We start from the raw sequence: 26,640 nt of genomic DNA, 5'->3' as shown, positions 1-26,640 counted from the left end.
GGAAGGTGCCCACTTGAAAACCCCAGAGATGTACCCTACTTAGCTCAATCCAGACGGTTGTCATGCTGATGCGTTGGGGAGGCCGCACTTTGGTTGATCCCCGGAGCCAGCATCGCAGCCGTTGTGTGTGCTGATGCGCCAGGGAGGCAAAATAAGCTGATCCCTGGAGCCAGCATTACACTTCAGCCATTAACACCAGACAGAAGGATATCTACATCATCATATGGAAGGAAACGTAAATGGATGGAGACGCATATGGATCACATTAGTTTACTGTAAAGCTACGTCTTAGTTGGTGCTTATCTTGGCGAGAGCCGAGTTCAAATCAGCATGAAGTTTTAACATCTACTCTCGTGTAATGGAAATCTTAGGATTCATTTATGAATGAGAGGCAAATGTGATGATTTTAGGGCTAGAAAACAGTTTTAAAAATGATCCAGTTCCAGGCATAACAGTAACAACTCACCAAAACTCAATGGTTCCCTTTTTGGGATTACGTGACGAACACACAGGCCGTACACTGCGTATCTTGATTCATACAGCCAGTAACGGATATTAAGGAATTTCCTGCTGACCTGCTTTCACATGAAGCACAGCACAGTACATACACCATGACCCATAATTAAACAGTCTCTGAACTAAACTAAACCTACCCATGAAAGAATGGCAGGGATGATGCGGGAACTCAACTCAAAGATTTAACTCTTGAGTATATGAAAACGTTTGGTTTATTATTATTATTATTATTATTATTATTATTATTATTTGTTTATTTAACAGACGCCTTTATCCAAGGCGACTTACAGAGACTAGGGTGTGTGAACTATGCATCAGCTGCAGAGTCACTTGCAATTACGTCTCACCCGAAAGATGGAGCACAAGGAGGTTAAGTGACTTGCTCAGGGTCACACAATGAGTCAGTGGCTGAGGTGGGATTTGAACCAGGGACCTCCTAGTTACAAGCCCCTTTCTTTAACCACTGGACCACACAGCCTCCAAAGTTAGTTCAAAGGCAATGTATGAAATAACAGTTTTACCGATATCAAACTCTATTTTGTTTAAAAAAAACTGACCTTAATATCTGTCTCGCTTGATTAATCGAGCTATCTGTCTGTTTGTCTACCTGTCTGTCTGTCAGCATCTTTTTTCCTGTCCGCCTGTCTGTCTGTCTATCCGCTTGTCTGTCTGCCTGCCTGTCTGTCTGTCTGTCCACCTGTCTGTCTGTCTGTCCGCCTGTCTGTGTCAGTCATTCCGTCAGTCTGTAGCAGTTAATCAGAGGGTTTCAAAGCACTGAATCATGGCTTCATTGATCATGTACATAGTAGCCGTGGCTACACACCATGTATAATTGATGCGTTACCACAGGGAGATATGAAAGTAAAAGGTCTATTAAATAGAACTGCCTGGGCTAACAATATTATTTGGTTTTTTTATGACCCAGTCTCTTCCTAAGCACTGCGCCCTTCTGCATTTCAGGTTTCAAATCTCCCAGTTGTCTAGTTAAGAGTCTGGAGCAGACAGGAGTGGGCCTTTATCATCCATAACCCCCCCCCCCCCCTCCCCCCACATCTCCCCCCTGCTCTGGACACGTCTTCAGAGGTGAGTATAATGTCTGAATACATGGCTGTGTCCACTTACTGGTTCCTAATGTAGTGACCACACCCTCACACTGATAATGCTATGAATCTATCCAGTTTACAGCAAGCTAACTGTTCAAGGCTGTGAAAAAGCTGTGGTCAAACCAGTTCTCAGTCTGTAACTCAGAGAGCAGGAATACACCTGCTCAGTTTCCAAAGCTAGAAGCAAAGTGTTAGCTTAATTTAGTCTCTTAAAACCACTTTTTAAAATGTTATTCTGAAAGGTAAGAGTACTCTATAGTAACTCTATAGTCAATATAAATGAAACTGGACCAGCTTTGCACCCTGGAATTAATTTGGGTTTCCTGGAACAGAGCATTAGGCTGCTGTTATTTTGATTGACCGGAGGTTTTGATGTCATTTGCTCAGCACTATAGCCCGCCTGGGGCCTGACCCTCTACATTAGGAGGCTGGGAGGTGAATTCCCAGCCTTGCCTCTGTCAGATCCCTCAATAGCCATTAAGAACAGACACCATATAGCTTTAATGCAGCTCGGTTAATGTAAATATAATACATGTTTTACATGCTCATATGCAGACCTGCATATCAGATTGCTTGCTTGGAATTATAAAACAGTATTGCAGATTCAGACTTTTTTTTGCTACTGAAATGCAAACAGTATATTACATATACACGTGTTTCCCTTTCATGCTTGAGAGCTGGTAGATGGAGCAGATGCATTGTGTTCTGTGAAGGAACAGCACCCACTCCACGCTGCGTGTAGATCAGTGGAGCAGGTTCAGGTTACCTCTAAAGACACACACAGACCAATGCATGAGCTATGTCTAAACCTTGTTATGGATGATCCTCCCCCACACACACACAGCTAAATGGAGCTGATCTAGGTTATCCCTCAACTGAATTTAAACCTGAGATCTTTCTGCCAGTTTGTTTAAATAGGTTTGATGTTAATGTGTCAGCCTCTGGAAACGACAGCAGACAGACTGATGAGATTAGCTGTGCTCTGTGGGCCAGGGTGGGACAGCGAAAGCACTGCGGTCTGCCTGCAGCGGATATCAGCCCAGTCCAATCACATTACTGAAATACTGCCTGCCGGGCACGGTATGTCTTCCAGTCTATGCCTTAATGCATTTTAAGAACACAAGTGCCTTCTGTGATCAATAGCTCACAACAGTAAACATGCAGCCACTGATTCAATAACTGCAAAAGGGCTAGAGAAAGGTCTGGCTGGATTTCATTAGCAGTTCTAGAGTCTGAAACCTTGTCTCACCTGCAGGGGTCGTAATCACACTGCCCGTTGCACATGGAGAATCTGTCCTAATGGAGACTAGGCATAGGTATTTGTGTTCACTGAGATGTCCTAACTGCCCAATGGACACACTCATGCAACTATTCCAGACAAGGCTTTAGCCTTGCATTCATGTTTCAGAATTTTAAGCTGGATGCTTCCCTTGTGTAGCCTGTGCATTGGGATGTTGGAATAGCCTGGTCGATAAATCAGATGAGAATGAGAAATAGAACTCTAATCTTGAGTGACAGCAACATAAAAGAAGAAAGAACACAATCCTGAATTCCAAATGGATCTATACGAAACATGAAACATGCCGATGAAAATCAACCCCCACCCCTAACAGCCCCCAACCTTTAAAATCCCCTCATTCTTCTAGAACACATCAATAAAAAGATGCTCCCTCCCACAGTCCGGGCTAATTGAGTCACTTTAGTTTGATCATCAGCTAGCCTGATTTAAACTGGCAGCATGTTTGAACTGTTCTTGTAACTGCGTTCAAATGGAAGTGGGCTGCACCTCTCAGTGTACCCAGTCAGATCTGCAGTCCTGTTGAGTAGGGTTAGCATCTGTTTGTAGAGATCTCAACTGGACAGGACTGCTGACAACAGCTTGCTGTTGGCAATGGCCTGCCTCCATGAAATAAAAAAAGACATATTTGTAAAATATTGGAATTTATAGACAAGAGAGTAGGAACGTGCACATGTTCTATACAATAATATAGCAAGGGTCAAACTTCAATAACAAAGAAGGAGAGAGAACCTGGCCTTTTGTTTTTAAAAATCGTTTTTAGATATCTACAGTACAGTAATTAGTGGTCATTACTTTTGCCATTTTATAATCCATACGCATAAAAACAAGACAATACTGATATAAAAACATTGTCCTTTGAGGCCCCAGTGAGTGCCTGAAGTGTTCTGGTATTTCGGGCAGCAGTGTGGAGTAGTGGTTAGGGCTCTGGACTCTTGACCGGCGGGTTGTGGGTTCAATCCTAGGCGGGGGACACTGCTGCTGTACCCTTGAGCAAGGTACTTTACCTAGATTACTCCAGTCAAAAAAAAAGTGTGGAGACACCAGATGGATATTACTGAGTGCGATCTCTCTATGAAATGCTTTTTTATTTTGTTGGTGCGTCCATTTTTTCTAAAACAGCAAGTCTCGACGTAAGCTTTTTCTTAAACGCATCAATTTGTAGAATGGCCACAAATGTCCCTCGTAATTAGGGGGTAGTTTCTAATTATCCAGAATTTAATGTGTCGATTCCTTAATTATTCTTTAGATCAGTTTAGCTGGTGTGGCTACACAAACATCTGGATGTTTAGGATTGAATTGCAGGTTAGTCCTGTCGTTTTAATTTTCCCGTGAATTTCGCCATAGCTATGAGATATCTGTTTGAGCAGGTAACTTTAAACAGTAGACACACATAGTAGACACTGCATTGTTTCAACTTTGCACTGTAGTGCCCCCTCGTGGTGAAAGATCCAAAACACCAAAATTAACATAAATGACAATATTGTATGGACCAATACACACTGCTGCAATCTAATGCACCATATCAGTACCACACAGTGTGCTGTGTATATCATTCACAGATCCACTGTGATACAACTGCTGGTAATGCTGCGATCTGCTATTGACTCTGCCAGCTAGGGCTTCTTCAGGGTAAATACACTGACATTATAATGAGATCCCAATGGGGGTTAGGGCTCTGGACTCTTGACCAGAAGGTCGTGGGTTCAATCCCAGGTGGGGGACACTGCTGCTGTACCCTTGAGCAAGGTATTTTACCTAGATTGCTCCAGTAAAAACCCAACTGTATAAATGGGTAATTGTATGTAAAAATAATGTGTAAAAAATAATGTAATTGTATGTAAAAATAATGTGATATCTTGTAACAACTGTAAGTCATCCTGGATAAGGGCTTCTGCTAAGAAATAAATCATAATAATAATAATAATATTTGGTAATGGGTGGCCATATAAGCTTGGTGTTGCCCTTTCATTGTAGTATTACCCGTCTGCCCACAGCACGGTGGTGATGAGCTGAAGCAGGGGCAGCAGGATGAGGGTCTGGGAGACTGACACACACAGGACTGTGTACGTCCTCAGAAGAGCTGTGAGATCAGCCAGCAGCTCAACACCTGCACACCGCTGCACGAGAGCCAGGAACTGTAGTGTTTTTGGATTGTACAACAGTTCAGCACCACAACCCCATGAAGAGGCCAAACGATCTTCAATACCAGTGCAGACGGACAGACAGACAGGCAGACAGACGGATGGATGGGCAGTGACACTGCACTGGCAACCCAATGGTTGTGTAAAGGCAATGCTCACAGCATAAGTTTCATATTTGGACATGTCAACAGTATCACGTCCATTACAGTAACAGGGTATGCCCACCACATTGTGAAAACTTGCACTGAAACATTGATAACAGTTTTATTGGTTACACAATATATGCAAGGTCCTTCACTTTCTGTTTCTACCTATTTTATCTTAAAGTACAAGAATTGACTTTGGACTTTACTTGTTCACCGAGAATAAGCAGAAACCTGTCTAGCACACCTCTCACGAAGTCTTCAGAGCAGGGAGTTTCCTTGCTGCAGTTCGTCATGGTGGGACAGTAATATTTCCTGCTAGCGTCCTCTGGGCCAGGTTTTTAGCAGTTAAAACCATCCCCAGTACTGTAAACTGATTTCCAAAGGAGTGACCTGAATGATCCTTGTGAACCAACCAGCCGGTTTCACGCTGAAACCAAGACGCATTCACGCTGAACTTTGAACCCGGTATCTCCCTCATTAATCCAGGTGTAAAACAAGACCTTTGACTCTGCTAACAAACTAAGGTGTGTAAAGGCATAAAGAGTACTTGTAAGCTATTAGCACATGTTGGGAATAGCAGCCCTATCAGTGCTCTCTGTACAGTATTGTATAATAAAAGAATATATTGCAATAAAATGCATTCCTGTTAGTACTGTATTGTTTATACTGTAGTCCAGAGCTTGAAGGCTTCTCTTTTAGAAATACTGCTGCATGCAGTAGCAGGAGCATGGCCCACATTGAGACAGAGTGAATGGAAGCAAAGAACTAAAACACCTTGATCTGATGTAAACAGATCACAACATACTTAACCATAAAAGGATGAATAACACAAAACAAGGTGATCATTTAATAAGGCTTGTGAATACCATAACCACACTGTTTTCACTTAGTGGGCAGTGGTCCTTAACTCACAGGCAGTTAAAGGGTTATGTTTTTACAGACAAACAGGCCTGCTGTCCAGGGTGAATCTTAATCTTGAGATACTGGGACTCTGTTTCTTGGTAGATTTTTTTTTTTTTTTTAAATTCATTCTCAAACGATTTTGTTTGGAGCCCGCGGAGTTCTTGTCCTTACAGAACAGGGGTCCAGGACTCGGTTATACCAGGTATGCGTCAGTTCAAAACGTTAGCTTAGTTAAAGCATGAGCCTTTACCTACTTTGCTTTTACACATTGCTTAAACAGAGGCTTTACGTGTTAACTGTTTTAACTGCTGTACGCCAGGGCTCGCCTACATTCCGGGGCGCCTCTGCTTAATTCTACTCATCGAGTAATTCATTCCGTGTGACGCCACGCATCTCGTAGGCGCTGGGCAGCATCTAATCATGAGCTAGTGTAATAGAGGAATAACTGGAATTTCTGAATTCCTTATCCACTGACACTCCCTGTATGAAATACTTCAAACAAGACACTAATTCATAACAAGTACATCCTAGTCCCTTTGCTGTGAGCCGCATGTGATGTCATCACAGCTACACCTTCTCTTCTCTCGAGCTCTTCCACGGACGCGGGGTGCGTCAGAGTGCGTCATTGTGCGCCGCGCCTCCTCCTCGCCTCTGCCACGTCACTGCTGTTATGGGCAACTGGAGTAACTGCAGATACTCGTAACTAACCGCGGAACAGAGAAGTGGCAAACTGTGAATTCAACGCTGCTTGTACCTGAGACATTAATTCACCAACATATCCGTGAGTATATTGCCTTCTTATGTCGATTAACCAGCCATCTTACGTACCACGCTCTTTCACAGCCAGCGACAGAGCTCCCAGCCCCGGCGCAACCAAATTAGTAAAACTTAGGTTCCGGCTTTACAATTACAGTGCATGCCTAAATGAGCTTAGTCGTTTATATTGACATGGTGTTTAAAATCACCGGTGGTGAAGCAATGAGAATGAAAACTTACTGCTGGTTTTCGGAGATTCGGATAAATTATACAGTGATTGTGTCTGTACAGTATTGGCTGGTAGACAGTAACGTCACTGAACGAGTCAATTAAACTTAGCAATTAGACTGCGAACTACGGCAGATTAAACTTTATTAATTTTAAGTACTTTACACAAATTCATCTAAAATCAACGTGCACACTGTATATATACCTGTTGTATTATTTTAAATTTAAACTCCTGTATTTTAGTTCCCTTTTACATTTGTGCGTAATTAACAATATTCTAAATTGTGAATGAACGTAGTTAGCTTTGCATGTGCCCTGTTGTGTAAATGAAAGAATATTCCTAATGGAGTGGCTGAATTGCAGTGGTGAAAGTGTAGACAAATGAATTAGTCACTTCATGACTTGGGAGGGTGGTTTGGATTGTCGAGGCAGTTCTGATGACAATCACTCAACATAGTTTAAGAGGGTGTGGATTCAGAAGTCAGTGGTCTGCAGGGTCATATTTGATTACCCTGCTATTTGATTACTTTCTGCACATCGGGATAAGGTAACACTTACAATCTGGCATTACAAAAGTAATATCATAACATGAAACACATTGACAAAGACTTCTTGTGAAAATGTTTGTCTAGTAATTGTATAACCACGTTTGCTTTGATTTGCTTTTTTACTGCTGTACATGTTTTGATCCTGAGTGTCTAGTAAATTCAGGCATGAGCAGTTATATGTGATGCATTATCTGAAGGACAGGGAGATCACATTGCTGCGTTAGCTGAAATGAATCAAAGTGAACCTTATTACTGAAAGGCTATGCAAAGTCCATTCGCCTTTTGGAATGTGTACACTTACCAACTTCGATGTTGATCTTTTCTTGACTTGCTGAAACGAGCTAGATAAAGCATTCTCAATGTGCCAGCTGACTGTCTCCTCCGGGGATAGGTGACTGCTTTTTCTTTAAGAGACTGTGTCTTCTACAGTAAAGTGCTGCTTTAGAATATGAATGAGTTGCGTTGTTTCCAGTGGGATCCTCTAGGTCACTGCAGGGCAGAGGGAGATGAGGTGTCCTGCCCTTCACAAATACAATACTAACCAGGTCTGCCTGTAATCTGAGAAGGGATTTCAAACAGGATCTGCCAGCTCTCAACAGCAGGAACAGTGCACTCACTTTCACTTCCATTTCCCTCTGCTCATAGACTGAAATGAATAATTTCCAGTATAGCGCTATCATAAAATGGTGTGTGTTGTTTTAACCTGTAATGTGTACTGCCGTACACTTAAAAATGTAGAAGTAACAGGTCCAGGCTTCCCAAAACAACAGTAGCACTCCCAAACAAACTCCCACCTGGTAGACAGGTCGTGTGCCCTCAATACACCTATCCAGAGTGTCCGCCCCCTCTGTGTTGAATTGTACGGGTGTGCTTCCCTGCAGTGTGAGTGTGGACCGCGCTGCCCTGATGATTCTGGATGAGACTCCCCTCTTTGACCCCGGCCTCCTGAAGGAGCTGGACTGGAGTCAGAACACGGTGCAGTTCAGCCCCCCCATCTCCCCATCACAGCCTGGGGAGGGGCTCCTGCTGCGGCCTCTCTGCCCCGCAGACCTCAACAGAGGTAGGTTTACACCCCCTCCCCCTCCCCCTCCCCCCAAGCATCGTTGTGTGTTTTTTTATTATTATTATTATTATTATTATTATTATTATTATTTATTTCTTAGCAGACGCCCTTATCCAGGGCGACTTACAATTGTTACAAGATATCACATTATACAGATATCACATTATTTTACATACAATTACCCATTTATACAGTTGGGTTTTTACTGGAGCAATCTAGGTAAAGTACCTTGCTCAAGGGTACAGCAGCAGTGTCCCCCACTGGGGATTGAACCCATGACCCTCCGGTCAAGAGTCCAGAGCCCTAACCACTACTCCACACTATTACCCAAACAAGCTACTTTCATGGTGATGTCTCTGAAATTTTGAACAACTCCGAGCCAGTCAAATGAAGCTGTTTAATCTGGTAACAGAATAAAAATAATTGCAAGTTCAGTAGCAGACTTATTTGGTTGATCAAGTCACATACTTCCCTAAAGATGTGTGTGCTGTGTGGTGCTGTGACTGAGGAGGAGACAGGGCTTAAAGTTATAAAGACTCCACTATACTCTCCCCTCAGGCTCACTGAAACACTAACCCCATTCTTTACAAGGGAAATGCATCCCTTCGTTTTGATAGGCTTCCTTTTCAAAGTAACTAAGCATGACTTAGCAAGGTGTACTGTACATGCTTGTGTTTAGAAATACACCCTTTACCTTTTCTCAGCTTTAAATACATTTATTTAAATTATCATTTTCTTTCTCCAGGTTTCTTCAAAGTCCTGTCCCAGCTCACTAAGGCTGGAGATGTGACTCCTGAACTGTTCATAAGTAAGTATGAATCTCTGTTATTTATTAAAACCTGTGTGGTCAGAGTATGTTTTATTGTTTCTATTTTATTGTTCACTTTTGTGCTACTTCTATTAATATTTAAAAGAAGTATCTAATGTAAGTCTATGTAAAGCGATTTACCCTGAAAGGCACTATATGTGTATTTTTTTCTAATGTAGATAAATTATTTGATGTTTCTGGTAACTGTTTACAATGTAAGTGAGCTCCAAGCGAGTCTGTCTCTGTGTCCTGCAGAGACATTTGACCACATGAAGCGGACAGGGGATTATTACATCACTGTGGTGGAGGACACAAACCTGGGGCAGATCGTCGCCACAGCAACGCTCATCCTGGAGCACAAGTTCATTCACTCCTGCGCCACGGTACAGTACAGTGCACATTTCCTCCCCTCTCCCGAGTCACAGCTCCCCCTGCTTGGAGCCTCCACACTGCACCGCTAACAGTTCTATTAAATCAGGTGGTGCCAAAGTTGGCCCTTCCACTCCTGGTCAAATGAAAGTTATTGAAGGTTTCTTTCTAGCAGTTTGATCCATTCCAGGGTTTATTTGGAGGATAAAAGCATGCTAACCAGTGCAATACATTCCCTGTCACTTTTAGCTTCAGGAGAATCTTCTGGTTCTTCACTTATTTTTTTTCAACACATGAATTGATTAGATACCAGGAAGCAACAGCAACATCTCATCATATTCCAAACTGACAGTAATAATGTTGCAAAAAAAATTGATTTTAAAGCCTTGGTTAGAACTCCTTTAATTGGATACAGACTTTTTACTTTTGTGGTCAGAGCTGCTGTAGGGATTCTGAGCAGGCTGAGATTAACCCTGTTTTTCTTGCTCGTGCAGAGAGGGAGGATAGAGGAGGTCGTTGTGAGCGATAAATGCCGTGGGAAGCAGCTGGGCAAACTGTAAGTGCCCAACTTACTTCAACTCTCCCGCTGTCTCTCCAGATACGTACAGCAGAACAGTTTAACCAATAAACCCCTTTATCATTATTATTTCTTCCTAAGTTGTGTGATTTGCGTCTGTACCAAACTAATCCATTATCCAAATGTTGCCAGTTGTGTTAACTGTAGTTCTGTTTTGCATGTTTCTTCTACAGGTTAGTGTCAGCAATGACTCTTCTTAGCAAGAAACTGGACTGTTATAAAATCACACTGGAGTGTCTACCGAAGAATGTGGCCTTCTATGAGAAATTTAGCTACAGTTCGTCGGCAGAAACCTACATGCAGCACAGGTTCTTTGACTGAGATATGAACTCTTAATCTTTTACCCCATCCTCTCCTCCCACCTCCCTCAAATGAAACCCAAGAACATGGCTGGCCACACACACACACCTCCCCCAAAATCCTTGAACTTCGAACACTTCTTTCGTATTTTAGAGACCTTTCTTCAGTGGTCAACCTAAAAAGCAACATGCAGATTAATGCATTCAGTCCATTCATTCTGCCCTGCAAGAGTAAACTGCTGGACGCACCATGGTTTTAAAACAAACAGAGCCAACAGCAGCTGCCCTGGAGTTGAAACGCACAGACTCGTGTCAAAGCAGGGAAACCCTGGGTGCTGATAACTTGATGATTTCAACTTCGTCATGTAACCAAAGGCATTGCAATGGGGGTATAGATGTGCTATACAAGCTGTTTGCTGCTCAGCGTATGAAGGCTCACTTTATGCATTATGAAATAGACATTTCAATCAAAGGACCTCCTTGATTTGACTTTCCAATGGCTATGCACAGGGTTTTGTAGTACCTGAATCCTGAATTTCAAAATCGCTGCAGGTGTGTAATCAAACAATTGGTACATTGCAAAACCTGTTTCCTTAGCATCCTGATTAAGATGTGCAGCAATACAGCACGTCCACTTTGAGTTCCATGATTCTAACTTGTTACTGCTCAAGTTTTTTTTTTCCCTCCTAAATAATTTATAATTTCTTTTTTAAAAAGTTGTCAAACATGTATAATATTTATATGGTGAAGGGATAGAAAAATATATATTGTGTAGGAATTTAGCAGCTTTATCATTTTTAGTGTACTCTCTATTCTATTACATACAGTGCATGAAAAGAAATGGTGGGGTTAAATAAAAAAAAAAAAAAGTTTAATTTTTATTTATTTGCAATGTAAACAGATTTTTTTTTGTTCAAATAAAAATAACTGTTTCAAACATGTTGCTTTTTTACTTCCCTTATTATAATTTATAGAACCTGACAGTTAATTCTGACAATTTTGTTAAACATATTACTTAAAAGGGCAAAATAATAATCACTATAAAATAACAGCCATTAATCTTACAAAGAACATGTAATTAAGTACTCATAAGCGTGCCTGTGTTGTTTGTTACCAATTATGTTACATTATCTTAAGTTTTATTCTACTTTTACAAAAAGATGGTGAAAATGTAATTATGGTGAAAAATAATTCTGCCCCAGTGTATCAATTTACTTACACCAGCTACTGTGAATGAGGAACCTCTCCCCTAAGAAGCAGATGAGCATATTATTAAACAAATGATAAACATTCAGAATTCTAATAGTTTGGTTTAATTCCAGAATTCTAGAATCTCCAAATTCAATGAATTAAATATATCAGTACTAAAAAACAAAACATTGGCATCACAATTGGACATCTTTAACTTTAAGTAACATTGCATTGTCGATTCTGTTGAAAGAATAATAAACACAGAAACCAGGTATAAGCAAACTGCATTTACTGAACATTTTATAAATACCATTAAGATTTATTTCATTATTTTTTTTTTACAAATTAGAACATTTTTCAGAATACTTTTGTTTTGCTAGAGCAGTAACTCATGGAGAATTTATTTTTATTTAAAACCACCATTAGATTCCTTTTCTCTCTCCATGTACTGCAACATTCTTCCAAAATCGACAGGAGACCCTGCGTCTCACAAAGACTTCCTATTTATAAACTCACTGCAATTTTATTTCTTTTTTTTTTTGCAAAAGGTGAAGACAATTTAAAATGTGTGACAAGGTTAACCCTACCTTTCTTAAAATTAAAATTACTCAATATATGCAGTCTATCCTCACGAACAGGAATTAATAAACATCAAAAGAAACGTAGCACTTGCAAATCTGCAATGCCAAATGTTTTCCCAACAAAGAATGAAGAAACCTGCTCCTGCAGCGTGCCAGGCAGCACAGCCAGTTTCCAGCAGACCTGGAAAACAGAAGGGATGGAAATGTGTTGCCCTTGCCATGACTTAAGCCAGTGGACAACACTAAACAAACTGCCACAAGCACAGTTTGAGTGCAACAAGACAGCAGAGTCGTAGTGTACGACGAGCGTCATTTCATGGGAAATATTGAAGTGTTTATTGTGCTTTAAAAAATAATTTAAAAAAAGGTCTGCAAAAATCAGGTAGTTTTCTGCAAACTGGATCAGGGTTTCTCTCATCTGCTTCAAACCTGCGCATAAAGTGGATTGTTTTTACTAACAATTCTCCCTCCCCCCCAAAAATAGTTACAATTCAAGTATCCAAAGTACATTATTGCAATATCGCCCCGCAGTTAATAAATGCATTAAATACTATGAAACTGCAAAAAAAAAAAAAAAAAAAAAGTTCAGTGCAGTCAGTTCTCAAAAGAAAAAAATAAATCTTCTCCCATTCTTCCCACCACCCATTTCTAGAGGCGGCTGCAGCACTGGGAGACGCTATAAAACAGAAAATTGAAAACACCTATGTGTCTTTAGAATTATAATTTTTTGTTTAAGTAATGTTCTTCTTTTTTTAAATATCAATAAAAATGTAAAAGAGTAAGTCAATATGGTGAAGCCAGGTGGCTCTCCTCCTTCTCTCTCTCTGTTTATCCATTCTGCGCGGCCGCCACCTGCATTCCACCGAAATCATCATCCTCCTCGAGAGTGCGCTTCCGACTGCCTGCAAGAGATGCAACAAAAACACTGAGATACAGCGCAACTGCACGCACTCCCAGATACAGCGCAACTGCACGCACTCCCAGATACAGCGCAACTGCATGTACTCCCAGATACAGCGCAACTGCACGCACTCAGACTCGCTGATAAAACTATGAACAGTTTTGATTATTTTTTTTTTAATTATGTAGTTTGAAAAAGTTTCAAACAAATCAGGGACATGCAGGATGGAAAGAACACTCCCATTGTATAGCAGTTTGATCCATTCCTGGTTCTACTAGGAGTTCAATAACACACACCTAAGCTTGTTACCTATACACTGTGGCTAATCAAGCTTGTTTTAAAACCTGCAGTGTGCGAACCTGCTATGCAAAAGGAGTCTTATTTCCATCCTAGAGAAATCAAGGATTATGCATCCCCATCTCCTGTACTGAAACTCTCTAGTCATTTTAATACAAAACTGTACAAATCCAACATTAGTCTGTACTGGGAAAGGAATCACTATAATGTGTGATCACTACAGACACCAACACAGGCCTGGGACGCAAACAGCAAACAAGTGTCTGTATACACATTCTTCATATACAATATACAGCGTAGTCTGCTTAGGAGCCACCACAGAAATACCGAGACTGACCTGCCGTGCCTGCCTGCACAGAGAAGGAGCGACCCAGCTGCAGTGGTGACATCATCTGGATGGTGAGCCTAGCCAGGTAGATGGCTTCGTACTCCTGGGGAACACGGAGGAGCGAGAAGAAAATGTTTTAGGAATTAGTAGAAGCACAAAATGCTGACTTATGAAAAGGGAATCAGATGGAGGGAGTAACTTCCTTGCTTTGTTAAAAGAAGCGACACAATGGCAGGGTATTGGGAGAGCGGTATTTTAAACAGAGAGAGAGAGAGAGAGAGAGACACACAGACAGACAGACACACACACTCGCCTGTAGCTGGTGCACGAATCCTACATTGGGGTTAATGCAGAACCTCCTCTCCTGAACGTGGCTGAAGGCGTCCCTATAGGAGGATACACACAAACACATAGGGCAGGTTCAGCTCTCTCTACACGACACCATTAACAGGGACTAGGCAGATACGAGTCCACAGACTAGAAGGGAATCTGGAAGTCATCTCACCTGTATTTTACACCAAACGTTTCCATAAGGTAGGCAATTACTAAGGCAGCACTGAAACAACAAGAGTGAGGTCTGTCATTTTTGTTTTGTGTCACAGAAAGACAATACAACAATGCCTTGGAATGATTGTGAACGGAGACATGGGATTGGCTGAGAAGTCTAACATACCCAGGTGACCAACCACACCCTAAAAGGTACAAACCAACAGTGACGTGAATCGGCGGGTGAAATCAACACAGATAACCGATCCCAAATTAGTCATAGATTTGTTGATTTTAAAACCTTAATGGTCATCAATATGAAATCAACAGTTTGCGATCAGTGCAACACTATTAAGGCTGTGACACTCCTACCTTCTAGAAATCCCTGCGTTTCCATGAACAAGGACTTTTCCTGCCAAGAGAACACAGTTGATTAGACCATCAGCCTTCCTACATTGTGCAGCATGCTATTACAAGGGGGCAATGCCCTAAGATGCAAGGCTGTGTTTGCTTAACTGTGTCCCTACAGAGCAGAATAGGAATTAAATGAATCCCAATACCTCCATTCTGTAAACATCCGTCAATGAACTCTTTCATCTGAAAGAGAAGGGAAAAAAATACAGATTCATCTGTACAACTTCATTCTTAAAGGGATCTCCCGAGGTATTTTCTTTTATCCAAGTATACGAAATATAAGAAAAAAGAAAGTAAGAGACAGCAATACTGACCCTTGGGAAATACCTAATGATGTTCTCCACAGGGTTATCTGCAATATCAAAGACCAAATATCTGAAAGAAAAATGGAATTGCTTTCCGATTAGAAAGGACACTGTTAAACCACACTAGAAGTCACCAACATCCAAGATACTGTGGTTTTTTTGCAAGAGCTGCTTCATCCTTACAGAACATTCTTTGAACTCGGGAAGCCTCACCGAAATTTCTGCGGAAAGTTTGGCTTGATGAAATTTGCTTCGATGTCTTGCCGGACGCAGACTATGTGAGTTATTCCCAGCTTTTCAAGGACCGGTAGCTGCAAAAGGGATAAAAATAAGATTAAGGTTTTCAAAAATCAGTAAAGCAACTTTCCTAAGTTTACTTGTTTTGTCCTATGAGATGTGAGCACTGCATTGACAGACAGATCATGTCTCAGCAGCTATAGAGAGAACAAGTGAAAGTGTCGAATTTAAAAGGAGAGCCTTTCCTTCTACTGGCTGATAGATAAGGCTTGTGCTTCCCTACACTAAGTGATACAGGGCTTAATGAGTCACTCAGCCTTACCTTGCTTTTCATGGCTGCAGAATAAGGACCAAGAAACAGGCCGGGTAATATTTCCTACAAGGGGGAAAAATTCTCAATGACTTTACAATAAGGATCACTATGACTCAGTAAACATCCTCAGAGTGTCTCCAAGTTTCTTGATGCGTTCACTCATCCATCTCAAGCTGCCCTCTGTTCTATTTCTTCAGCCTCTCTCCCTCCCTCGCGATTCCCAGAACAAATGCAGAAGCCAGGGTTATTGTGTGCTGCTACAGCAGACCCTCTAACCCCACCAGCTGCCACTCTCAAACTTTCAATCATGCAATTGTGTTTGTAAATTGAACTGCTTTGCAATGTTCCTTCAGCCTATGTCATGCCTGTTTCCAGTCTGGGCTTGCATTTTAAATCCTTCCATTGGACAGTCATAATGAAGTACACAGTGTAGCCACCAGTCAGTGTTGATGGATGCACTGTGGGACCACAGAAATCACTTGGCTTGGGAATCACTTCTGCTATAAACTGAAAAGGACAGATTATATATATATATATATATATATATATATATATATATAGTGTAAAGAACAACAACTAAGGAAGACAAGCGGGCAAAAGCATTTTGTTTACCTGCATTTCCCTCCTCATGGGATATGCCCAGTCCTAAAAAACAACACAGAAAAACAAACACGTTTTCAAGAACACATGTGAAGAGCTTCAAATCCAATAACAAGGCTGATGTTAGCCACACATAAAAATCAAGACCACAGACAATTCAATTCAGAGCAACAGCTGCAAGACTGTCAGGAGACTGAGAAGGGGGAATGGTAAACTATCCACTAATAAAACAAACCAGTACTGGTCATGGAGGGTTTAAGGATACCGATCTCTGGTCCATAATAAAGTGTTGTGGTATTCTATCCTTCAGCTGATTAAATAGGGACGGGGTTAAACCTTGTGTTTTTGGGTTGGACACAGGGACAGTAGAGTTCGATGTGAGCTTCACTAGGAACAACTGAGTTTTTCTCTCTCTGGTTTGCCTAAGGTGGTACTAATAAAGCTCACAATGAGATAATTCTGCATCCTGAATTTGGAATACAGACAGAGAATTCACTCTGACCCAGTTGTTCTGATAATCACTCCATGACTAATAGCAGCTGGCTCTTTGAGCTAAAATTATATATATATATATATATATATATATATATATATATATATATATATATATTATTTGCCAGCTATAACACCAATGATTAATCAGCTCTAAACTGGATGAGATGACTGCCTCAATAACAGGTTCTAAGAGACTCCTTGCTAACTAATATGATCAATTCATAGCACACTTAACAGGCGCTGGCACTTGAGGACTGTATTAACCCACCACCTCAAAAATATATTAAAACATTACTTTTGTGGATGTTCTATTGATCAATACGTGATGACATCTGATACTGCATCATATGACTCTAAACAGCCAACTCACCCACACTGACATGCAATTAACAATCAAACTTGCAAAACCTTTCCCGATAGAGTAAGATCATAAATAAAGTATCCTGTTTAAAACCACATTTCAAAAAAATATATTTGTAAGTATAGATACAGAGGCTTGTTTTTACTGATATGAAGCTGAGGGAATGCGCTGGGCATCTGTTTATTTTAGAATTCCGTATTGGATGCATATAAAACCGAATTATGTGTATCAAATTAGCGTAATAATAATAATAATAATAATAATACCTAAGTAACCTATAATACACGTTGGGAACTGTGTGTGTGCATATTTGAATTGGGTTTGAGAATATAATAAAAGGAATTTGTGGTTAGCATCACTCCCATACACCAAAACAAAACATAAGAGATACCGACAACAATATTAAATTAGTTTCGGTACAACTTCTGTAATCTTTATGTAAAAAAGAAAAAAACAAGACAAAAATTAATTTAAATAAAAGCCATCTTTGTTTTGTCTTCAGAAACTTGTGCCATCCTCCTAAACTGACTTGTCATGATCAATTACAGACTCGCTTCTATATGAAATAGTAACATGATTGTATTCAAATTTCAATGCAAGCGGAGACATCGCCTCCTCACCAGTGTTTCTTCTTTGTAGTCCGGCAGAGACGGGAACTGTAGCTTGGGCTCGTCCTCCATGTTGCTGTGCTGTACAGCGGAGCGGGATAGCCCGGGGTCTCGGTGTTATTTGGAGCTCGGGTAGGTATAGATACAGTATTGCCAGAGTTTGTTGTGCAGCGCGACATGCAACGCCGCCATGCTGCTCCCATCCAGCGAGGTCATATGATCTGAATCCCGCCTCTCTTCGCCAAGAAAAACATCCGTGCCACAACGACACGCTCAGATAGGGACCGTCTCAAAAGACTATATATCTTTATAATATCTTTTATATTACAGCTTTGTTGGGCTTTGTTTTAAGTCGTCTGCCAGCATCTGGTCAGTATGACAATAATGTACGTACCGTCTCAAAATGACTGATTGCGATCTCTACCTCAATTTACATATCAAATTCCTTGGAGCGGGCTAACAACTTCTACATAAAAATCTAATCTACAGTATTAGCCCAGCCCCGAGTTCATTTGTTTTTTTCTGAGTCCACTTTAATGACTAAACGTAAAAAAAGATATAGGCCACGTCTAATCTACTGGTATTAGAAAAATAAACCGTAGCAAGGTAGTAGTATAGGCGACTGTCAATCAAAACACAAATCGGCAAATCAAAACTAACAGATTGTCTATATGGAGGCGGGACGCAGAGTGTGAGCTCTGGCATAGATTTAAGTGTAAGGCCACGTGATTGACCTGCAGTCAATTCAGTATTTAAAAAAAATGACATGCTTTTGGGATATTGATTTTTTCGATTATGAGCTGCATTGAATGCATTTCTACAGCTGGATGTTACACAATTAGTAAAGCAAGATATTACAAAACCTAAATATATATCTCCTGCGTGAATACTATTGCCACATGAAGTTTCCTAGCTGTGGATCTATTTTATAATGCATATAAAGGTCAACTTCACAAATGTTTTTAAATTTAAAAAACTTAAAATACAAAATTGTGTGTATGTATATATATATATATATATATATATATATATATATATATATATATATATATATATATATAATGTAGATATACAGGGCCATAGCTAGCCCCCAGTATACTGTCCCTGTAGTCTGCAATGACAGTAAAAGCTTTTGAAGAGCACAGAGGCTATAGATATCAGCGGGACTTTTAATATATGCATATAACAAGGAAGGAAATGCATTTTATTTTGCGGCAAAGTGAAAAAGAGCCCAAATAAATAATTTATTAGTATGATTTTAACCGAGGCCCGTGCCTCATAGCTATATATAAAGAGGGAGAGAGACAGGAAAGAGAAAGCAAAATAAATAACCATGCAAGAACCTGGCCCAATCATTGTGTAATATGCCTGCGTGGCCAATTTCTTTCTTCTGTCATACCAAAATAGCATTGATCATCCACACATGAAGAGGAAAACCAGTGCTTTATGACTCTCTTCTTGGCTTTACTTCTTTGTTCAGAACCCACTAACCTACTGTATACTGCACATGGGCTTCACATTTTACATTCATGTTTAGCAAGCATGTACTGTACCCGTTAGGTACTGAACTGAGCCTCTGTTCTGTATATATCACCAGTGTATACCTTGGTCACTCTGGCTAATTCTACAACATATAAATACAGGGCAGGCACCTCCTTATACCCTGACTGCCACTTTGTGGTAATACTCTTACTTCATCACAACTGAGGCGCAGGTTTCAAGGTAGAAGTATGTAGGCTTCCTCCATTATATCTCCAGCAGGGTACACCAAATCATTTTGGATCTAGATGGAAGTATAATAAATCATTTATAACATCCGTGGAACAAAGGCTTGTACTGGCAAGGTCTCATTGTCCACCCTGGCCTGGTCATTTAGCATGACGTTGCACGTGATTACCAGTACACTGTGTGGTTGTGCGATTCCAAGTTGTGTACTGTCATTCGGTTTAGTGTAACAGATGAAATCAGAGCAACACTACTTAAAACTTTCTAATTAAAGATATTGTTATAAAATGCAATGCACTTCTGTGTATTTCTTGAGGGTATAGTTACACTAGTATGTTGTCGTTCAGGAAGTTGCTTAAGTTATGTCTTTTGCAGAGATAGTTAACCAGACAAATACATTATTTAATACATCTTTCATGATAACAAATGTTTTTTCAAATTAAACAAATTTACATTAATTTAAAAAAAAAAGATGCACAAAAATGAAATGGATACTGCAATTACATTTTTTTTAATTTGAATCTTTGGGGACAAAAAAACAAAACAAAACATGACAGATCCAAAAGAACAATCGTGTATAAGACTATTTAAATCAGCTCTTTTCTTGAAGTCCCTGGAGGATACTCATTACACTTGGGTAGAAATGGTATAAAGAGTATACAATATGGAAGTACATTTGAACAGTTTTGCAAGATGATATCCATATTCCCCAGAAGAAAACAAAACAAAGAGATCTGCATCCTTCTGTTACAAAACACAGATTATTAAGTTAGTCTAAAGTTAGTGGTTTACTACACTCTACAGCTGTGTGTATAATTTATATATATATATATATATATATATATATATATATATATATATATATATAAACGTAACAGTACAGAAATAGCAAACTTCCCATTTAAAAACAAATTATAATCTTTTCATAAGAAAGATATACCCATGCACTCAACAACACTCCTGAATCGCTGGTATTATATCGGCTTGTAGTCCAGCTTGGATTCCAGCTTCTTAGAGTCCGCCACCTTGCGGACCGCCTTCATGAAGTCTTCCTGGGTCACATACTCGTGGTCGGCACGAATTGCAAACATGCCTGAGAAAAGAGAGGGACACCTCTTGGTAGTTTATGCTTCACCATTACCCCATTGTGAGCTAGCCTTGGGTAATGAATGGTCTGTTGTGTATCATGGTTGTATTGCTTTTCCCACCATGCTCACAAGAAGAAACCCAGGTCACAGGTGGGCCATTCGTACAACAATTGGTGTTTAGAGTTGTATTAGTCAGAGGAAACTTCGGGATTTAGGGCTCATAAATATTGCAGTTTCTGTTTAGTTAATGCCATATAGTCTATACATCTGTAACTGTACTGTTAACAGGTGGAATGCCTTTAATAACGAAATGTCCTTTCTGTGTTTTGCCTGGTTTACAGATTGAAAAAAGTGGATTACTCACCTGCTTCGGTACACACATTTCTCAAATCAGCTCCGTTAAACCCATCAGAGAGCTTCACAATCGCTTCATAATCTGCGAATAGGACAGACAAGAACTCAGGAGAATCTCTTACGCAAAATATACATTTAAACTAAAAAAAAAAAAAATGCATACAAGAACAGATTTTCTGCAGCAGCTTTCCAAAGTATAAAATAAAAATGATAAAACATGATAAAGTTCTAAATTAGGTCATTCCACTCATGAGCACCAACCCATTTCTCCGTGTTTTGTGATGGGCCCAGAGTGAATTTTCAGGATGTCCAAGCGTGCCTGTTCATTGGGCAGTTCAATATCTGGAAAGAAAGGATTAAAACTTAGTGTGGCAGGTGTTAAATAACCTCTTACAGAACTGTATTGTGCAAGGTCTTGTATTCAGGCAGCAGCTCCTATGTGCCTTGCTTGTAAATTATCTTGTACTGTATCATCCTATCAGAAGGTGCAGACAGCAGATCCTAATGATCTTGCTTGTACACTATTGTACTGTATTGTACTATCAATAGGTTCAGGATGCAGTTCACGTGGATATTGCTTGTATTATACTGTACTGTTCTGCACAGTCAATGGATTCAAGGAGCAGTATGCATGGATCTTGCTTGTACTGTCAATGTGTTCAGAGAGCGATTCTTACGGATCTTGCGGTCCAGGCGACCTGGGCGCAGCAGTGCAGGGTCCAGGGTGTCGGGACGATTCGTCGCCATTATCATCTTGACTCTGTGCAGCGTGTCGAAGCCGTCCATCTGGTTCAGCAGCTGCAGGAAGGTCACAGGCACAGAACTTAAATATGTCCAACAACTAAATTAACTAATTAAATACATATGGGTTAATTGTTGGAAAGGAGTATTTTGGTTGGTGGTGGGTTCTCTCAGCATGAATGAAAACAGGTCTGGCAGGACAGGGAGCCCTCACCTCCATCAGGGTCCTCTGGATCTCTCGGTCAGCCGAGGTGCCCTCAGAAAATCGACGCCCACCTGCAAGAAGTTTTACAGTGTTAAGCTTCATGCTCAGCTATCTGTGATATTAATTAGAAGGGCAACAACAGTTTAGTGGTATGGCAATACAGATCTTCCAGCATGGGCCATAAATCATAAGATACAAGACACATTTAAATTATGAACACATTTTTGCTATACATCATGAACCTTTGTTGAACTCTTGGCCATCCAAAAACTAAAATTCAGAAGGCTGACGGACTCTGGTCTTCTTACCAATAGCATCAATCTCATCCATGAAGATGATACAGGGCTGGTGATCCCTGGCGTAGTTGAACATCTCTCTGATCAGCCTGGCGCTCTCCCCAATGTACTTGTCAACTATAGAACTGGAGACCACCTGAACACAGGAAACACGTTCAATAAATTAACAGCAGTGCAAGCAATCCCTGCCCCCGAAAAGCATTTTGAGCATGCTCATTTCAATGATCATGTAGACAAAGACAAATGAGATGCGTTACCTTTAAGAAATTACAGTCCAGCTGACTGGCAACAGCTCTGGCCAGCAGTGTCTTCCCTGTGCCTGAAAGACAAAAAACACTCTGTGAGAATGTTCTTCCACCCTACTGTACAGACCTTTTGTCATGGTATGTAATGTTCACTGTTCCTGCACTAGTATTGTTTCTTTACAGAACAATGTGACTGTGTATACCAAAAGGCTATTTTAAGAGTTTTGTTTTTGCATAAAACTGAAGTGCATGAAACCCAAAGTGTACACCACTCAATTAAATAGATATTTTCAACAAAATCTAAAAGCAACACTGTAATCACAGTGCAGTTTTGTTTTAGCATAAAACTGAAGTGCATGAAACCCAAAGTGTACACCACTCAATTAAATAGATATTTTCAACAAAATCTAAAAGCAACACTGTAATCACATGCTTTGATCCATAGTGTTCTAACTTTAACACATGCAACTCTTCAAAAGAAACTGGGTTATAATGAAACCTTTCCCTCCTACCCAGTGTCACACTTCGGTAACGGTAGATGGCAGGCTGAAGGTAATTAACACAGTACAGGGGCTGTTTACCTGGTGGTCCATACAGCAGACAGCCTTTGGGAGGGATGATCCCCACACGCAGGAAAAGCTCAGGGTTTGTGAGGGGAAGCTCAATCACCTGCAACACAGGAGGAAAACTCTTTAAATTATCTCAGTGTAATAAAAACACAACCATATTACAGCTGTAACAGAACCTTTCAAACAGAAGATTATTAGACAATCACGATTCAACCAGGTCCAAACAAACAAAACAAAAAAATGGTTTTCAGTCAGCTCATGTGAGAGTTAGACTACAGCAACATTTAGACAAATAGTTTAAATAACCTGGGTTCCTAATTAAATCCATCGCAATTGGCCAGAGAGTCCGGAATCAAACAATTGCCCAACTAAAAGAATAACTTTGCGTCTTTCTGTTTGCAGGGCTACCTCGCCTCCCTAAAATCTTCCATGCTGAGTGACACACACACACACTCAGATTTGCAACAGCCTGTGCCCAATAAGTTTCCAGTTTAAAATGTGACTTCCAATAGGAGCCAATGTGTACCAATGGCATGCTGTGCCATGCAGTGCTGCTAGGCATCACTTATAAATTACAGCATACCTCTCTGAGCTCCCGGATCTGTTCTGACAATCCCCCGATCTCTGAATAGGAGACGCTGCCAGGGTCCTCGTGGGACATGTTGTACACTAGAGGGTCAACCTCTCGGGGCAGGTACCTGGAAAAGAAAGCAAAGAGGTCAGCCTTCTGAAAGCTCTCATAGACATCCACAAAACTTAGTTCCTGGGTGAAAGAAAACCACAATATTTAGTCATTCTTTTATTAAGAAGTCCTACCTCATGATAGTCAGGGTGGTCATGTCAAGCGCCACTCTTGTGCCAGGTTTGAGTTTGGACTTGTCAAGCTGCAATTTAGATATAAAAATAAACTGTCAATCTGTCCCCAAAGACTGACGTACATGTTACCTTGAAGGCACAAGCAAGTCAATCCATTCAGGAAGTTCAGAAAAGGACATATAAAAAAGTTCCTCTTGTTGTATGCGTTTGTCATTTCAAATATTACACAGGATTTGGCAAGTTCCTAGCAAATACCTCAAGATGAATGTAGAATGTATTCTCTACCATATTAAATGTATTTATCTACAATTTGCTCAAGTCCAGATGTGTCAGTCCCTTTGTATCAAAAGTGTTGTGTACCAAACTGCCTGAAATGCAAACCTTTTTTCAAAAAGTGATTCAGGTTAGATCTCTAGCATCAGATTTTTGGTTACTGGACAGTTAACTGGCTTAGATTTGACATAAGGAAACTGTTTTTTTTTAATGCAACACTGGATGACATTGCATTTTAAAATTTTACAGGAAGTTAAGTTACCTGTCGACGGCAGCCAACAACATAGCGAGGTCCATTTGTCGCCTTTACAATGACTGAAAATAGAACACCACAAGTCAATAATGAGCGCGTAAAACACATTCATACAGCAATACAATACATACTTCTAAACGAACACTCAAAATGACCAAAAAGTGATAACACTGGAGAATAAATAGCATTACTATCAATTTTTATCATGGATTCTTCAGTGGTCACTAGACTTGTGGTCCTTTTGGTTCGTCTGTATTTTTTTAAACAAAAACTCACATTTCTCTTCTGTTAGCTGTTTCAGGACCTCTCCGACAATCTACACAAAATTAGAAATAAGGTTATATTGAACAACTGGGGTATATTAAATACTGCAGTTCACCTTTTATTCAAACTAAATAGACACATAGTGTACATGCACTTCCCCAAGCAGTTACACAACAATTTCTATTATTTTTCCCCAGCTCTGGTAAGGAGTAGCTGTGGGATTCAACATTTAAGGCATGTTACAGTAAAATAAAATTAATTTAAAAATAAATAGTATGGAAAAGCAATACTTGTTGCTTTAATTCTATTTTATTTATAAAACTTTGTTTAAAAAATTTGGTAGTAGTACTAAATGCTCAGCAACAGAATAAAGAATTCATTTTAAAGATATAAAGGAAAAGCAATTGCAGCTTTCTTACCTGCCCAACACTTTGTAAAGCTTTCAGGTCATTTTCTGATTTTTCATACTGCTTTGTAAGTTCTTTCAGCTGCTCCCTCACTTAAAAAAAATAAATAAAAAAATCTATATAATAAATGGATCCATATTTAGTGAGTGAATTACTCGTTTGTTAAATGTAACTTCCAGATAGTTTTAAGGTTCAATATTAAGTGTCACTAGGACGGGTTTTGTCCACTCTTGGCTACAATAACAATAGCGGATTGCAGAATCCTAAAAACAATATGCTATAACTGATACATTTATAATACAACATAAATCAATAAACACAGCATGTTCTTGACACACCTGTGGTTATCAGCTTCTCACTTACACCTTACTACTGACACCTTGCAGACTTGAAGTCTGTCAGTGCACAGTCGTGTAGATGACCATGGGGTCTGCGATACGGTTGTCAACAGATCCATTTTATTAGTAGACTGTCAACAGCCACAATCTGTCATTTCAACCTTCTGTCACTATACAAGTTCCCATTTGAAGCCTTATGTCTGAGATCAGTATACTTATTATAGTCTTACAAACTACACGGGAACCTCCAAAAAAAGGGCATCGAACAAACAAACAAAACATATTTAAACAAAATGAATGTTACACCACGTCAGCACTGCATGTCACAATGTATTATGTATGAAATCGTCTTTTAAAAAAAAATAATAATCTTAGTGCAACCAACGACCGTAGAAAATACTAAGTACTGTACTGTTATCCTGCATGACAACATTAAAACGCGTGTTTTGTTTAAAATGACCCGTATATGTTTTACGAATGCCTGCCTGTCACAGGTGTATTCAGAAATGGTTCTACTTTCTTTTCTGTTCAACGTATACGCAAATTAAACCTACACAGCACTACTCAGTCAATTGATAGTTGGTTGCATGACAAAGCGACTTGGCCAATTGTCCGCCTAACTCCAGCTTTATCATAACTAGCGAATAACCCCGTGTCTTTACGGTCGTGGATAACACACCGCCAAGTTGTACATTATAAACATTTGCTCACGTACACTCTTTGAGCCGTCCGTCGATCTCTTTGTGCTCCAGTAATTTCTTCCTGTAGTCTTGCAGACCTTTCTCTCGAGGATCCGCCATGTTGCACTGACTTGACCGGTTCGCAAGAATGCTGGGAACGAACTAAGGCTGTGGAACTCTGGGATAGAAATTGAAATCTCGGTTAGACTGGCGGACTGAGTCAAGTAAACTCGCAGAATAGTTAGGTACACAACAAATAAAATATAACTCTTGGTCTACACTGTTTAGCTGTTCATGTCTGTGCACAGAAAAAAAAGGTTAAATGTCTTCTTCCATTCCTTTAGAAAAAGTGCATTTTCGGTCACCTGTGGGGTGAAATATCTTCGGGAACTTCTTGGCAGGAAAAAAAAATAGTTTATTTAAAATCAATGACTGTAGTATAGAAGGTCCAGAACGAATCTAATATTGATTGTAATAAACCTATATCATATAAAACAAATAAAGGGTTTTTC

At 40.0% G+C, this 26,640-nt stretch overlaps 3 protein-coding genes across 3 annotated transcripts; 1 reads left to right on the top strand and 2 right to left on the bottom strand.

Moving 5' to 3' along the window:
- The first annotated feature begins 6,675 nt into the window (after window positions 1-6,675).
- On the top strand, window positions 6,676-13,129 carry LOC117423757 (glucosamine 6-phosphate N-acetyltransferase-like). The gene is made up of 6 exons (XM_034039891.3): window positions 6,676-6,890; window positions 8,523-8,701; window positions 9,450-9,512; window positions 9,768-9,895; window positions 10,376-10,437; window positions 10,632-13,129. The coding sequence occupies exons 2-6, from the start codon at window positions 8,548-8,550 to the stop codon at window positions 10,777-10,779; spliced, it is 555 nt and encodes a 184-aa protein (XP_033895782.1). The 5' UTR covers window positions 6,676-6,890; window positions 8,523-8,547; the 3' UTR covers window positions 10,780-13,129.
- Window positions 12,221-18,381, bottom strand: LOC131698683 (serine/threonine/tyrosine-interacting protein-like). Its single transcript, XM_058991874.1, has 11 exons — window positions 17,887-18,381; window positions 16,423-16,455; window positions 15,820-15,873; window positions 15,474-15,571; window positions 15,270-15,330; window positions 15,102-15,138; window positions 14,914-14,953; window positions 14,561-14,611; window positions 14,369-14,441; window positions 14,065-14,158; window positions 12,221-13,431 (listed from the first exon to the last, which is right to left on the bottom strand). Exons 1-11 carry the CDS (start codon window positions 17,944-17,946, stop codon window positions 13,358-13,360), a joined length of 675 nt encoding a protein of 224 aa, XP_058847857.1. The 5' UTR covers window positions 17,947-18,381; the 3' UTR covers window positions 12,221-13,357.
- Window positions 18,382-20,091: 1,710 nt separating this feature from the next.
- On the bottom strand, window positions 20,092-26,316 carry LOC131698682 (26S proteasome regulatory subunit 10B). Its single transcript, XM_058991873.1, has 14 exons — window positions 26,164-26,316; window positions 25,123-25,202; window positions 24,716-24,755; window positions 24,449-24,501; window positions 23,914-23,981; window positions 23,681-23,795; window positions 23,110-23,197; window positions 22,541-22,602; window positions 22,296-22,419; window positions 21,997-22,058; window positions 21,719-21,839; window positions 21,303-21,383; window positions 21,052-21,123; window positions 20,092-20,692 (listed from the first exon to the last, which is right to left on the bottom strand). The coding sequence occupies exons 1-14, from the start codon at window positions 26,246-26,248 to the stop codon at window positions 20,574-20,576; spliced, it is 1,170 nt and encodes a 389-aa protein (XP_058847856.1). The 5' UTR covers window positions 26,249-26,316; the 3' UTR covers window positions 20,092-20,573.
- Between the last annotated feature and the right edge of the window lie 324 nt (window positions 26,317-26,640).

This window comes from Acipenser ruthenus, chromosome 18, assembly GCF_902713425.1.
Source record: "Acipenser ruthenus chromosome 18, fAciRut3.2 maternal haplotype, whole genome shotgun sequence".
In the NCBI taxonomy this organism is placed as follows: Eukaryota; Metazoa; Chordata; class Actinopteri; order Acipenseriformes; family Acipenseridae; genus Acipenser; species Acipenser ruthenus.
The sequence above is the reverse complement of the archived record's forward strand: the minus strand, read 5'-3'. Positions and strand labels throughout refer to the sequence as shown.